The sequence below is a fragment of the Oncorhynchus mykiss genome, chromosome 1, assembly GCF_057628025.1.
Source record: "Oncorhynchus mykiss isolate SJ-2025 chromosome 1, ASM5762802v1, whole genome shotgun sequence".
NCBI lineage: Eukaryota > Metazoa > Chordata > Actinopteri > Salmoniformes > Salmonidae > Oncorhynchus > Oncorhynchus mykiss.
This window is the reverse complement of record NC_143022.1, coordinates 46,898,676-46,911,296: the sequence shown is the minus strand read 5'-3', so window position 1 is coordinate 46,911,296 and position 12,621 is coordinate 46,898,676. Positions and strand designations below refer to the sequence as shown.

At 42.9% G+C, this 12,621-nt stretch overlaps 1 protein-coding gene across 12 annotated transcripts in view; it reads left to right on the top strand.

Moving 5' to 3' along the window:
• The window catches only part of LOC110523755 (F-actin-monooxygenase mical2b), a 90,159-nt gene that overhangs the window by 59,492 nt on the left and 18,046 nt on the right, over positions 1 to 12,621 (top strand). For 7 of the 12 annotated variants that reach the window (XR_016495358.1, XM_021602753.3, XM_021602744.3 and 4 more), the window contains 14 exons: positions 2,430 to 2,533; positions 2,892 to 2,963; positions 3,066 to 3,191; positions 5,157 to 5,285; positions 5,526 to 5,777; positions 6,105 to 6,221; positions 6,749 to 6,862; positions 6,971 to 7,072; positions 7,331 to 7,417; positions 7,712 to 7,804; positions 7,998 to 8,090; positions 10,417 to 10,603; positions 10,722 to 10,798; positions 10,923 to 11,004. Coding sequence is in view for 11 of the 12 variants with exons in the window: in XM_021602753.3 (XP_021458428.3) it covers positions 2,430 to 2,533; positions 2,892 to 2,963; positions 3,066 to 3,191; positions 5,157 to 5,285; positions 5,526 to 5,777; positions 6,105 to 6,221; positions 6,749 to 6,862; positions 6,971 to 7,072; positions 7,331 to 7,417; positions 7,712 to 7,804; positions 7,998 to 8,090; positions 10,417 to 10,603; positions 10,722 to 10,798; positions 10,923 to 11,004 (1,635 nt within the window). In the remaining variant the exon portion in view is untranslated. The remainder of the gene's footprint in view (positions 1 to 2,429; positions 2,534 to 2,891; positions 2,964 to 3,065; positions 3,192 to 5,156; positions 5,286 to 5,525; positions 5,778 to 6,104; positions 6,222 to 6,748; positions 6,863 to 6,970; positions 7,073 to 7,330; positions 7,418 to 7,711; positions 7,805 to 7,997; positions 8,091 to 10,416; positions 10,604 to 10,721; positions 10,799 to 10,922; positions 11,005 to 12,621) is intronic. The other 5 variants (XM_090232419.1, XM_090232409.1, XM_021602806.3 and 2 more) reach the window with 2 other exon arrangements.

Here is a 12,621-nt window from a genome sequence, read left to right as displayed (position 1 = left end):
TGTACCAACACACACGTGTGTGTGTGTGTGTGTGTGATCATTCTCCAGTGGTCTCTGCAGCGTACTCTCAAACCAATGCGATTCAGAACATCCAGTTTCGATTGACGCAACAGTCAGCGTTTGAGCTGGCAACACTTCTTTTTTTTTTCTCACAAACACAGTCCTTACAACCTTATGTCCTGAATGTGACCAGTTTCTTCTTGGATGCAATGCTCAGACATTCACAGAAGTTGCGACAGCATAACACAATCATCCAAACCGGAAAATGTACAGTAGGCTACATTAGTTATTGCGCTGAGAAAAGATTGACCTAACACAAGCGGTCATATTTACAGAACTCTCGGCTGACAGAAACCATAATATGAATTAGCTATAGAAATGACGGACGTTTACTCATTTTATTATAACATCTTTGGTCTGACAGACTTTTACATGACACCCAGAATGCCTTTTATAATGTCAAAAACCTTGTAACCAAAATAGCTGGCAAATATCTTTGCATTAGCTCATCATAATCAGTACAACCTTAAAAGCATTTTACACACGTGTGTACATCACAATCAATGCAAGAGCCCGAATGCATCATTTATCACCAGTACCTGAATAAAACAGTAAATACATTATGCTCCATATATACATGCAGTATTCTACAGTAGAAACACCAACATGATATACTGAAAATAAGGCACTTACTTTGAAAGGAAGGCACACATGTCCAATGTTATTATTTGTAAGGAGAACAACAATGAAGGCAATGCGAGAGCCTGCCAGAAAATGTGCCAGGAGGAAAAAGTTCATGCTAGACTGCACAAACATCTGCATAGTTGATCTGGGGAAACACTGGGGATGTGCTTGGGCTCTCATCGAAAGAGAAGTTTGTCCGGTTCAGTAAAGCCTCAAACGTAAATTGTTCGCAACTGTGAAATGGGCAACTTCTATGCGAATTAATGAGGAGGCGGAACACACTCACTCACACTCACTTCAAACTGTTGTTGGAAGATGAAACTTGTTAGAAAATTATTTCAAATTGACAAGTTGAAATATAGCCTGTAGATAATTAGCAGGCAGCGTGCGTCTTGGTTTGAGGGCAGCGCGGGTTAACTGTCCTGTTGCATGACAATCACATTTTGGAACAGTGAGTGCATTCTCACATCACAAGCATAACAACTCACGCTGGGCGCAACCTTTAGAGATATTTGGAACTCATGTGTGAAAATGTTAAAAATAACCTCTGAGCTTTATCTTGCTAGCTACTATTTTTGTATTTTTATTCAAGTGGATACGATACTGTAGGCAGTGACACAGTTCCTCTATGCCAAACTGACGTTCTATTAAGTACAGACATGAACGCCGGAACATTTTGAAAATTGTGGGAGGTGACCAGGATGTCTAGGGAGACGACACACACTAAGGAACAGTTCCTGCAGTAGCTCAAGAGTCTGTTTCCTGATGTAATTATGTGGGCTGTGCGTCGGGAAGCAAGTTCAGGGAGTGAGTTTTTTTTTAAAAATAAAAATAAACATAATACAAAACAAACACTAACAGCACACAGACAAACAGAAACAATCCCTTATATATGTATATGAGAAGGTAATCATGGAGGTGATAGTCCAGTTGAGTCTGACACGCAGTTGTGCGTAACAATGGTAACAGGTGTGCGCCATAACGAGCAGCCTGGTGACCTAGAGGCCTGAGAGGGAGCACCCGTGACACCTGAAGCCTCAGAAATTGAGACTCCATGCACAAGGGTTACGTAATGGGATCCTGAAGTCTGATATGTTAATTAACATTATTAATTTAATTTGAATTAAAAATATATGTACTACATACTATTTTCCATAAACTACTCCATAACTGGAGTTTTACTACTCCTGAGGAATGATTTGTTTGCAGGATTGTGAAGGTTAGATTGAGTTTAAGATTGAACCCTTAATGAGGATAGTGTGACTGAGTGGTTATTACTTATTTTTTCTTCATCTGCCATGATGGGATAAGATTTGCATGTTACACAACCTGGTCAGTTATGAGAGTGTGGTATGTAAGAAATGCATTCGGGCCCCAGTTCAGGTCATCTCACAGGGCCATGGTAATAATAATGCCTCTATGATCTATAGGGCTGCCTTTTATAGAATACAGTAGGAGTTTATGTTAAATGGCTGACAATTCCTTCACTTAAAATACTAATGATTCAGCCCTACTGACTATTGTAATGCCCTCATAATAGTTTCTGACACTTGGTGATTAATCAAAAGGAATCTGTTTTGAATTCTGGATACTACTGTTTTGGGGGTTTATTTTCACATTACTCTATCTGGTTACCCTCTTGATTTGGCTTGACCTAGGCTTAGAGGGCTGGTTTATAACAGTGTGCGTGTTAGAGTATGTCCTGTATCAAAGCACCCATAACACACTGCTATGCTTTGTTACAGGTACAAGGGAAACGGATGAGAACAATGAAGCAAATTCATCGGAGTCTGCACACTCTGTTTACAACTTAATGAACCGAACACAGCCCAAAAAAAGGATCCCAAAGGTACCGTGGGCTCACCCTCTCCTCCTCACCCATCTACAGGCTTTAAAAGGAAAGCATTGCAACAACAAAGGCATCCATGTAAATGTTATTTTAGCCTACCTAAAGTGTGTCAAAATAGGTCCATGTTTACTTGACAGATGAAAGGAATTCCTATGTGCCAATAAATGACAAGAAGCAATTGAAATGTAGATTAGATTAGGTACTGTATGTGAACAAGACTGAGAGACCTAGATAATCTACATCTTACAAGGCATACTTTCTTAATGATTACCCCCACACTCGATGACCTTTGACTGTGATGTGAATGACTGTGAAGGAACAGTTGTTTTAGGTCTATTTTGTACTACCTTTTCCTCAGGATAACGGGAAGCTGGAGGAGAACGACCCGATGAACAAAAGGCGAAGAAAGGGCAGCACCTATTTAGAGGAGGTATGTTAGTGACTACAACAAGCATATCTCTGTCACCAGTATGGCCTTAGATGCAGCCATTTTAATGTCGATAAAGGGACTGATCATTCATTGTGTTGTCAGTTGTCCTGTCAGAGTGCCCCCCCTGCAGGTGACGGTGGGGAGCAGAATAAAGTGCGCTCGATGGCCACACAGCTACTGGCCAAGTTTGATGAGAATGCATCGCCTGGCAGTTCCCTGCGCAATAAGGTGAGCAGCTCCAGGTGTACAGTACTCTGACTAGAGGGGTCAAGGTCCCTGTACACTGTGCTGTGTAGAGATAATGGGGGGGGGGGGGTTTGGGCAACACATTGTAAAGTCACATACAGACAATAAACCGTCGATGGCCTCAGTGCCAATGGTAACTGTATGACTCTTCTGTTGGTTCTCTGATGGATGATCATATCTGATTTTAGAAATCTGTACTATTGTATAGTACTTTCTGCCGTGTGTGTGTGTGTGTGTGTGTGTGTGTGTGTGGGGCAGGGGTTTAATCATACACCGGTCATGTTTTTGTGTTGAAATTTCAGATCATGAAGGCTCTGTGGAAACTAGTTCTCTATGGTACATAACATTCTGAGAGAGTTTGGAAATGGATTAAATTAATTTCATAGACCTGCTTTTATGTCCGGGGAGAGCACTTATGTCCTTGTATCCAATTCTGCAACATCACTGCCACCATAATCATGTTTGAATATAGCCCATTGTGTTGTAAGACTGTAAAATGGGACAAATCTACCATACCCACAGCCACTACCCTTGGGTACAGTTTGAGTACAAAGTTTTGACGAGGTATAGTTTATTGGTAATGGTCAAGAAAGCTATGAAGAGATTGAAGATTCATTTACTGTATCGTTTTACTTCTACCAATAACGTACTTCTAGTATATCGACCGCTACCTTAGTCACACAGTATGATTAGCTACTCCATCGTAAGAAGAGGCTGTCCCTGGATTATAGGAGTAAAGAAAGCAGGTTGTGCATTTGGAACCTTGATGAAGAAGTGGATACAGTATAATCTGCCTGTGAAGCCCCATCAAAGGACTGAGTGGCTCTGTCTGATTATGGTGTGAAATACCATAGATATGGTATGGTTATGGTGCATATATGATAATGCCGGAGAAACTGGTATTTGGAGGTAAATATTGGCACGGCTGTTATGCCCGATTCAAAGTCGAGGGCCGGCAAGCCGTACCAATATATCCTCCAAACACCGGCTTCAAGGGTACAATCGCTTTTATACAACGGGTTACCAACATATTCAAATAATGATTTGCATATTTTCATTAAAAAAATATTTTGATTAACTTATTCATACCATTTCATCCTTCCACAAGAGAAGTCCCGACACAAATCTAGGGTTGCTCAGAGACGCGACCCGGTTGTTCTGTATTTATTAACGCGACCCAGTCGTTCGTTCTAAATGTTCCATTGCCATACTGGCAGGCAACGTTCTTATCCCTTGCTTGCTGGCTAGCCAACATAACTTACAGTCATGTCAAACAGTGCAGCCAGAATAACAGCAAAGTAGCTGCATTTGCATTTGTTTAAGCTGTTTTCTAGTGACATTTTATTTGGCAACATCCATAATATTGAGCAAATAATGCGCGACTTTGCCTGGGGTAGAAAATGTGCTCTCTCGTCAAGACACTGTTGTTCAGAGGAGCTTCAAACTGAAGCTGGAAAGACTGCAAACTTTCTGCACTTCGTTTTGTTTTCTGTTTTTTATTGATAGCATCATTTTTATGGATATATACAAAGAACTGACTCATGATTTCGACTGGCTGAGAAAAGCAGACAGCAAGGTTTATACAAATCTCTGCTGTTAAAGTAAATGTTAGTTTAAAAAGCATTTTTTTTTTTTTATAGTGCAGATCAAGTTTTAGAAATTACCTGTCTGGGCTGAAGAGACAGTGGATTGCTCTGTCAGATGGAACAGAGTAAATAGGCATTTTAACATCAGATTTAGCCTGTGGTAACTTGTGGAATAGACACCGGATGGAATGTGGTTTTAACCAATCAGCATTCAGGATCAGACATCACACTTTATGCAATGGGTGTATGATGGCAGGGTGTGGTTTTGAAACAAATCATTCTGCACTACTTTCTTTTTTTCTCCTATTCCTCCTGCTCGTCCTTCCCTTCCTGCCTCATCTCGTGTCTGCTGCTCTGTCAGTCTGATTTGAACTCCGACTCTGATTCAAGCCGTCCTTCATCTCCTTCTCTGGATATGGAGAACCCTCGCTTCGCTAAGCCCAAGAAACAGCCCCCTCCCTCTCCTCCACCCCCACGCCCCAAGTGGCAGGTACAGTCACGTCAATCTGGTGTGTGTTGAGACCACGAAGGGTCAGCCGCTACATCATAAACTCAATAATCCCCCCCCCCCCCTAACATAGAGCCTATGTTAACAAAAGAACCAATAGTCTTCTAGACCAAGAGTCATTGAAAAGACACCACTTTTACGCCACCCTGGAGGTTCGCCCTCTACTGGTTGGAGGTCCGTGCTGCTTTACACATTGCTTTGTGTGTGTATATCTGCTTTCAGCCGTCCATCTATATGCGACTCTTAGAAGAGCCTGCAGCCGTGGCGCAACCGACTCCACTTCACGTTCCAAAAAGGTCCTGGAGTCCTCCTCCACGTGATGATCAAACACAGGCCTCTCCGCGCGCAGACTTGGTGCAGCAGAGAGTGTGGATTCCACACACCGAATCCCCAGATGACGTAGATTACCCAGAACAACCTTCTCCTGGCCCCACAGGGAAGGGCCTAGAGAAGCTGGAGCGAAAGATGAGCCAGGTGACAATGAGCCTCCATTATATCTGTCTGGAAACACCATGTTAGCCCCATTCACAGCTATGCCTTCTGCACTCACAATAAACATTTTTTTTGCGTGGAAATAGATTTTTATGCCCATTCAAAACAGTAAATCCACATGCGCCTTAGCCACAAAAGTCTAGCAGACAGCACAACTCGGCAACAAAAACAGAATTGTTCAAAATATACAAAATTGCCATACCCCACATCATCAGCTTTATGGATTATGTTTGCTGTTCAGTATTTATTTGCCAACTTCCTGCAGTTTCACACTTGCTTTTCTTTCCTTTCCTTGTTGCTGTTCTAAAGAAAAAAGTGCAAACCGTAACTAGCGGGGAATTTAACAGGAAGAGTATAAAGGAGAGAGCTGTGCTTCTGCGTTCTATGTTTCCTGAGTCCGAGACTCCTCTAGTGAAAGAGTATAAGGTGAAAGTGTAGCGCCACCCCTCGCCTGCCTGCCTGCCTGCCTGTCTAACTCCATCTAAGGAAATGAGGCACAGTATGTTTGACCCTGTACACAAGTTCTGTTTGACCGTCTCAGACTGTTTAGAAGGATGCAATGTCACCAGTCAAACCTACTCACATTTTACTGAGAGTGGAGCATGTTTTTAAAGGCTGGCAACAGCTTGATAATCCATTTTAAATCCATTTGTTGGCAGAGGTTGTTTTCTTGCAGCATGTCTTGTTTCCATGGTGTTACAGCTCTGCGAATTAAAGGTCAGGTGACTTCTCTCTGCATGATGAAAGTGGTCCGTGATGATACTAATGAGTGAACATTCATATCTTCATTAGAAGAGATAAAGGTTTGAGCTGTTGAATATTTCTCTGGCCAATTGTTCCTCTCCTACTTATATTCAGCTTGCATCTCCTCAGTATTTTTGGGGTGGGATATGAAGCGCTAGAGATTTTGGAGATTGCTCTCATTTCTGATATGAACCCTTTTTTTTCTACAGATGGATCGATCTACCTTTGTTCCTAAAATCACTTCAATACACCCTGTCCCTGAACCGTCTGCTCTGTCTTGCGTCTCTTCTCTTACCCCAACATCTCCTGTGCATCATTACAAGGTGAAAGCGACTGCCGCTTGCAGTGCCTTGTGGTCCTGACCAGCCCAACCCTAAAAAAAATATCAGCTCACTCTGACAATGTTTTTTTTTATTTTTAAATGGTTTTAGTGCGATGGAAGTACTGCATCAAGTAGACTCATTCAAACGCCAATCGAATGTCCTGTGAGTTATCAAGCTGAACCCTTCAAGCCTGACATGTCTGCCGAACAGGTACCAGTAATTTGAAATGCATTTGAAGTATAAGAATAGAAGAAAGACTCAACTCACTCCAGCCATGTTGTTATTGGTTTTAGTGCAACGGGAATGCTTCGTTAAGTAGACTCCTTCAAAAGTCAATCGATCGACTCGAAAGCTGTCATTCTGAACCCTTCAAGCCTGACGAACAAGTTTCAGTAAAAAAAAAACTAATTTGTAAAAATAGAAGAAAAAAAGACTTAAGTCAACTCACTGTATTTTTGATGATTTAAGTGCAACGGGAGTGCTGGATCAAGTATTCAAAAGCCAATCATTCGATTTGAGAGTTACGAAGCTGGCCCTTTAAAGTCCACCGAACAGGTATCAGTAAAAATCTCACTCTACACATGCGAGAACAGAAGACACTGTTGCGTCAGCTCACTCTGACCATCATTTATTTAGCTTTTAGTGCAATGGGAATGCTAAGTCTCTAGTAGAATAATTAGATCGGAGCGTTATCGAGCTGAACCCTTAGTCTGCCCAACAGGTATCAGTAAAAATTAGAAATGTAAAAAGTAGAAGCTTCTTAGAGTGATATATATATATATATATATATATATATATATATATATATATTACATCAGCTCACTCTTACCATGTTTTTATTGGTTGTAGTGCAATGGGAGTGCTGCACCAAGCGTAATGATTAAAAAAACAAATGATCAATCTGAACACTGTCCTGCTGAGCCCTCTATGCCTGCCAAACAGGTAGGAGTAACAACTTCACTGTCTGCATGATTCCTGCATCTCCTCTCATGTCTGAGTAGAAATGTCTTTCTTTTCCTTCATCTATACTATTCTGATCCTTACTTTTTCTGTTTCCTTTTCTCTTTTTTTCCCCCCCTTTTAATTTCTGTCTTTGTGCTGCTCCCTCCCTCTACCTCTGACTGGGTTCTGTTAGAGGACAGTTGGGAAGGTCTCTTCTCACATAGGCGCTAGGGCTGAAACTCTAGCCATCCTTTATGAAACTGACCACAGGCCTAATGCCTTGCCGGTAAGCACAGTGTGACTAACGATTATGTTTGTGCCGACACAGCCCTGTGGGAATATACATACAAGACATATATATATATACACACACACACACACACACACACACACAAGTAGGCTCTATCTATTACCACCCCAAGCTTCAGGAGTTTTGGTAACCTTCTAAACATCAATCAAGTCATGTCTTGCTTCAGGATACTACATCTGTTATTAGTAGGAAAGATAATCCTGTTCACTGTAAACTGTAAAACATTCTGACCTGAATCTTACTGGGACTTCTCCAGTCATGAGCCATGGTGTTTTGTGTGAAGGGCCTTCAGGGGACATGGCAGTAGTAACTCCATGCACTCATGTGGGTGCCTGTTCACACAGTGTTTGGCCCCACTTCAGGTCTTCAGGTCGAGAGCAGTGAACAGCATTTTGCTTTGCCTCACTATGCAGGCAAAGCGAACTGCCAACTTGTGTAGAGCTTTGTGAAACCACTGTATTTGACTAGTTCGTTCTCTGCTATGGTCCCGAGAATTGTTGATTCATCTCTGTTGATTCATGATCATCTCTCACTGGACTGGAGAAATGCCCTACTAATATGACACATTAGTAAAAAAGTTCCCATTCCATGTTATATTACTCAGCTACAGTTGCACTAGTTCCATGTCACTACCTGCCTTAACATCCACGTTATGGTTAGGTGTTGAGACTTGTTAGGTGGTCACACCACCACTTAATATTGTACACCGTTAGAAGAAAGGGTGCTATATAAATTCAGCAAAAAAAGAAACGTCCTCTCACTGTCAACTGCGTTTATTTTCAGCAAACTTAACGTGTAAATATTTGTATGAACATAACAAGATTCAACAACTGAAACAAACTGAGCAAGTTCCACAGACCTATGGTCACTTATGTGACACAGGAATAATGTGTCCCTGAACAAAGGGATCAAAAGTAACAGTCAGTATCTGGTGTGGCCACCAGCTGCATTAAGTACTGCAGTGCCTCTCCTCCTCATGGACTGCACCAACTTTGCCAGTTCTTGCTGTGAGATGTTACCCCACTCTTCCACCAAGGCACCTGCAAGTTCCCAGACATTTCTGGGGGGAATGACCCTAGCCTTCACCCTCTGATCCAACAGGTCCCAGACGTGCTCAATGGGATTGAGATCCGAGCTCTTCGCTGGCCATGGCAGAACACTGACATTCCTGTCTTGCAGGAAGTCGCACACAGCACATGCAGTATGGTTGGTGGCATTGTCATGCTGGAGGGTCATGTCAGAATGAGCCTGCAGGGAAGGGTACCACATGAGGGTAATGCACAGCGTTGAGATTGCCTGTAATGACAACAAGCATAGTCCGATGATGCTGTGACACACCGCCCCAGACCATGACGGACCCTCCACCTCCAAATCGATCCCGCTCCAGAGTACAGGCCTTGGCGTAACGTTCATTCCTTCGACGATAAACGCAAATCCGAAAGTCACTCCTGGAGGGGGGAAAAGAGTGCTCAGTGCAGTCCTGTCTGGTCCAGCGATGGTGGGTTTGTGCCCATAGGTGACGTTGTTGCCGGTGATGTCTGGTGAGGACCTGCCTTACAACAGGCCTACAAGCCCTCAGTTCAGCCTCTCTAGGCCTATTGCGGACAGTTTGAGCACTGATGGAGGGTTTGTGCGTTTCCTGGTGTAACTCGGTCAGTTGTTGTTGCCATCCTGTACCTGTCCCGCAGGTGTGATGTTTGGATGTACAAATCCTGTGCAGGTGTTACACGTGGTCTGCCACTGCGAGGATGATCAGCTGTCCGTTCTGTCTCCCTATAGTGCTGTCTTAGACGTCTCACAGTGCGGACATTGCAATTTATTGCCCTGGCCACATCTGCAGTCCTCATGCCTCCTTGCAGTATGCCTAAGGCATGTTCACGCAGATGAGCAGGGACCATGGGCATCTTTCTTTTGGTGTTTTTCAGAGTCAGTAGAACTTTTCACAACTGTGACCTTAATTGCCTATAATTTGTAAGCTGTTAGTGTCTTAACGATCGTTCCACAGGTGCATGTTCATGAATTGTTTATGGTTCATTGAACAAGCATGGAAAACAGTGTTTAAACCCTTTGAAATGAAAATCTGGGAAGTTATTTGGAATTTTACAAATTCACTTTTGAAAGACAGGGTCCTGAAAGAGGGACATTTCTTTCTTTTTTTGCTGAGTTTAGAATGCTCAATGACTCATTTCATATGGCCCTCAACCACCCTCATTGTTAGCAGTAGACGACTACAGTAACAGCTTGCCTATTACGTTGATCTCACCGTATCACTAACCGGCTGCTGTTGTCTGTCTCCTGACAGTGTATCGTGCGGAAGGAGTTCCCTCAGAACCTGGGAGGCAGTGACACGTGTCACTTCTGCTCCAAGCGTGTGTACGTGATGGAGCGACTCAGCGCTGAGGGCCACTTCTTCCACAGGGAGTGTTTCCGCTGTGACGTCTGCAGCTCCACACTACGCCTGGGAGGACACGCCTACGACTCCCAACACGGCATGATGCTGACACACCGACACCAGCCACTCTCCCACCTGGGGACAGAAGCTGTTTGTGAATTTATTTGATTTTTAGTGTCAGCCGGCATGTGTTTTTACAGTGTTTTGTGTTTCAGGCAAGTTTTACTGCAAGCCTCATTATTCTCAGCGTCGTTCCAGCCTACAAAGTTCAAGCAAGTTCCTGAGGAGAATGGTAAACAGCTTTCAGTAACAGCAAACACAAACACAGCCATTTTTTACTATTCATGTTATTTTGTGTTTTTTTTAATGCGTTTTACGTGGTCTGATTTCAATTGTATGTTGTGTATCACACGCAGGAGGACCAGGGACGTCTGACGTCTTCGCCGGACCGGAGTGACCCCTACTCGGCCACAGACAGCCTGCAGAGCCAGCCCTCAGGTACCCTGAGTTCCTTCCTTAGGAGAAGCCTGCGTTGGCCGCTGCACGCGGGCCGGGTAGTGTGTGGGACGCCCTGCCAGCTGGCCCGCTGGGTGCATGCGGCGGTTGGCCAGGCAGGGCTCCACCTCATAGACCACTCGGAGGACTACGGCTTCCTGTACGAGCTGCTGAGTCTGGGCATGCCCCTACTGAGCATACTGCACGAGCTCCTGGGCCAGATGTACATGGAGGCTGAGCCAGTCTGAGCCTCAGCCTCACCGCCTACTACACTAAGCTCAGCAGTACCTAGGCCTCAGGCTCACCTAGAGGGTTCAGAGCCTGGTGCCTCTGGGTCTCATGGACTTAATGATGCACTTGTACTGTACTCGCTGCTAAAGCACAGGCACTTGCTTCAGTCTGTACAGTACTCTATGCAGACTGGTTCAATTTCAAAAGTCTTATTTGTTCTTCCATGATTTTGATTTGATGCTGAGAAACACATCTGTTGGTTCATCAAAGTATTATAGCAAGTGTGACACATGGTCCTTAGCATTTGAGGAGGTCATGCATCCTTGCAATTGCTTGAAACCTTTTATTTCAGTATTCCCATGCTTATGTTTGGGTTCAACTTTTATTTTTAACTCCAAAGTAATCCAAAAAAGGATCCACTAAAGGCACTTTAGTTGACTTGGAGAGGCTGCTAAGGCCTCTACGTTGTGCCTGGTGTGCTTGTGATGTGGGAAGTTAGAGAACGAAGTCCTGCTATGCTTCTTGAACTGCACTGCTGTATTGCACATGTGCAATGGAAATGCCAAACAGTATTTATTTTCTGACAATAGTTTTTTTTCTGTTATTAAGATGATTCTGGAGACTATTTTGTTGTAATTGTTTTAATGTGTAAATTTTTGGTTTTAGAACAGCTTTCGCACAGTATTATTTTTGATTTGTCTAGGCCGTTTAATGGAACACACATTTGATTTTAGATGTATCTGTTTGAAAAACGGATTCTTATTGTTGTAAAATATTAGATAAGTGGGGTAGAAACAGATGTCTGGAAACACTGAGAGGATTCTAATTTTTACTTCCTACACCAGGTACTGTAGCAAATTCTGCCAAAAATATATTTTTATTTAAAATATTTAGTTATAATTTTTTTGCTTTTGTTGCTGGTATCAAAAGCCTTGGATTTAATGCACATTTCTGCACACATTCTAAGATGTGAATTATCACAAATGTTTGTGCTGATGTGTTGTAGATGTTCAATCAATAGCTTGTTCCGGTAGTACAGTATTATTATTTTTCAGCTAATTATCTGTTATGGTACAGTGATGCCACAAAGCTTTTATTTAATTTGTGATTCTAAGTACTTGTGTCTCTTATGTTTTCCCTTCCATATATCCCCATTTTCATTCCTCCATTCTTTTTTTCACTTCATATGTAGTTTCAAGTTTCCAATGCTGCAACCTCTGATTGGCTGAATTGTGGCTGCAGGAAGGTGATGGCCTGCTTGGGTCACGTGATCAATAGTGTTGCTTTGCATTAGCTGCCTTCATAGCTCTTCTTAACCATGCATGAACTAGGCATGGGTCCTGTGTATGACGAGTTAATTTAGTTAGCCACACACTTTCGAAAGCCTTC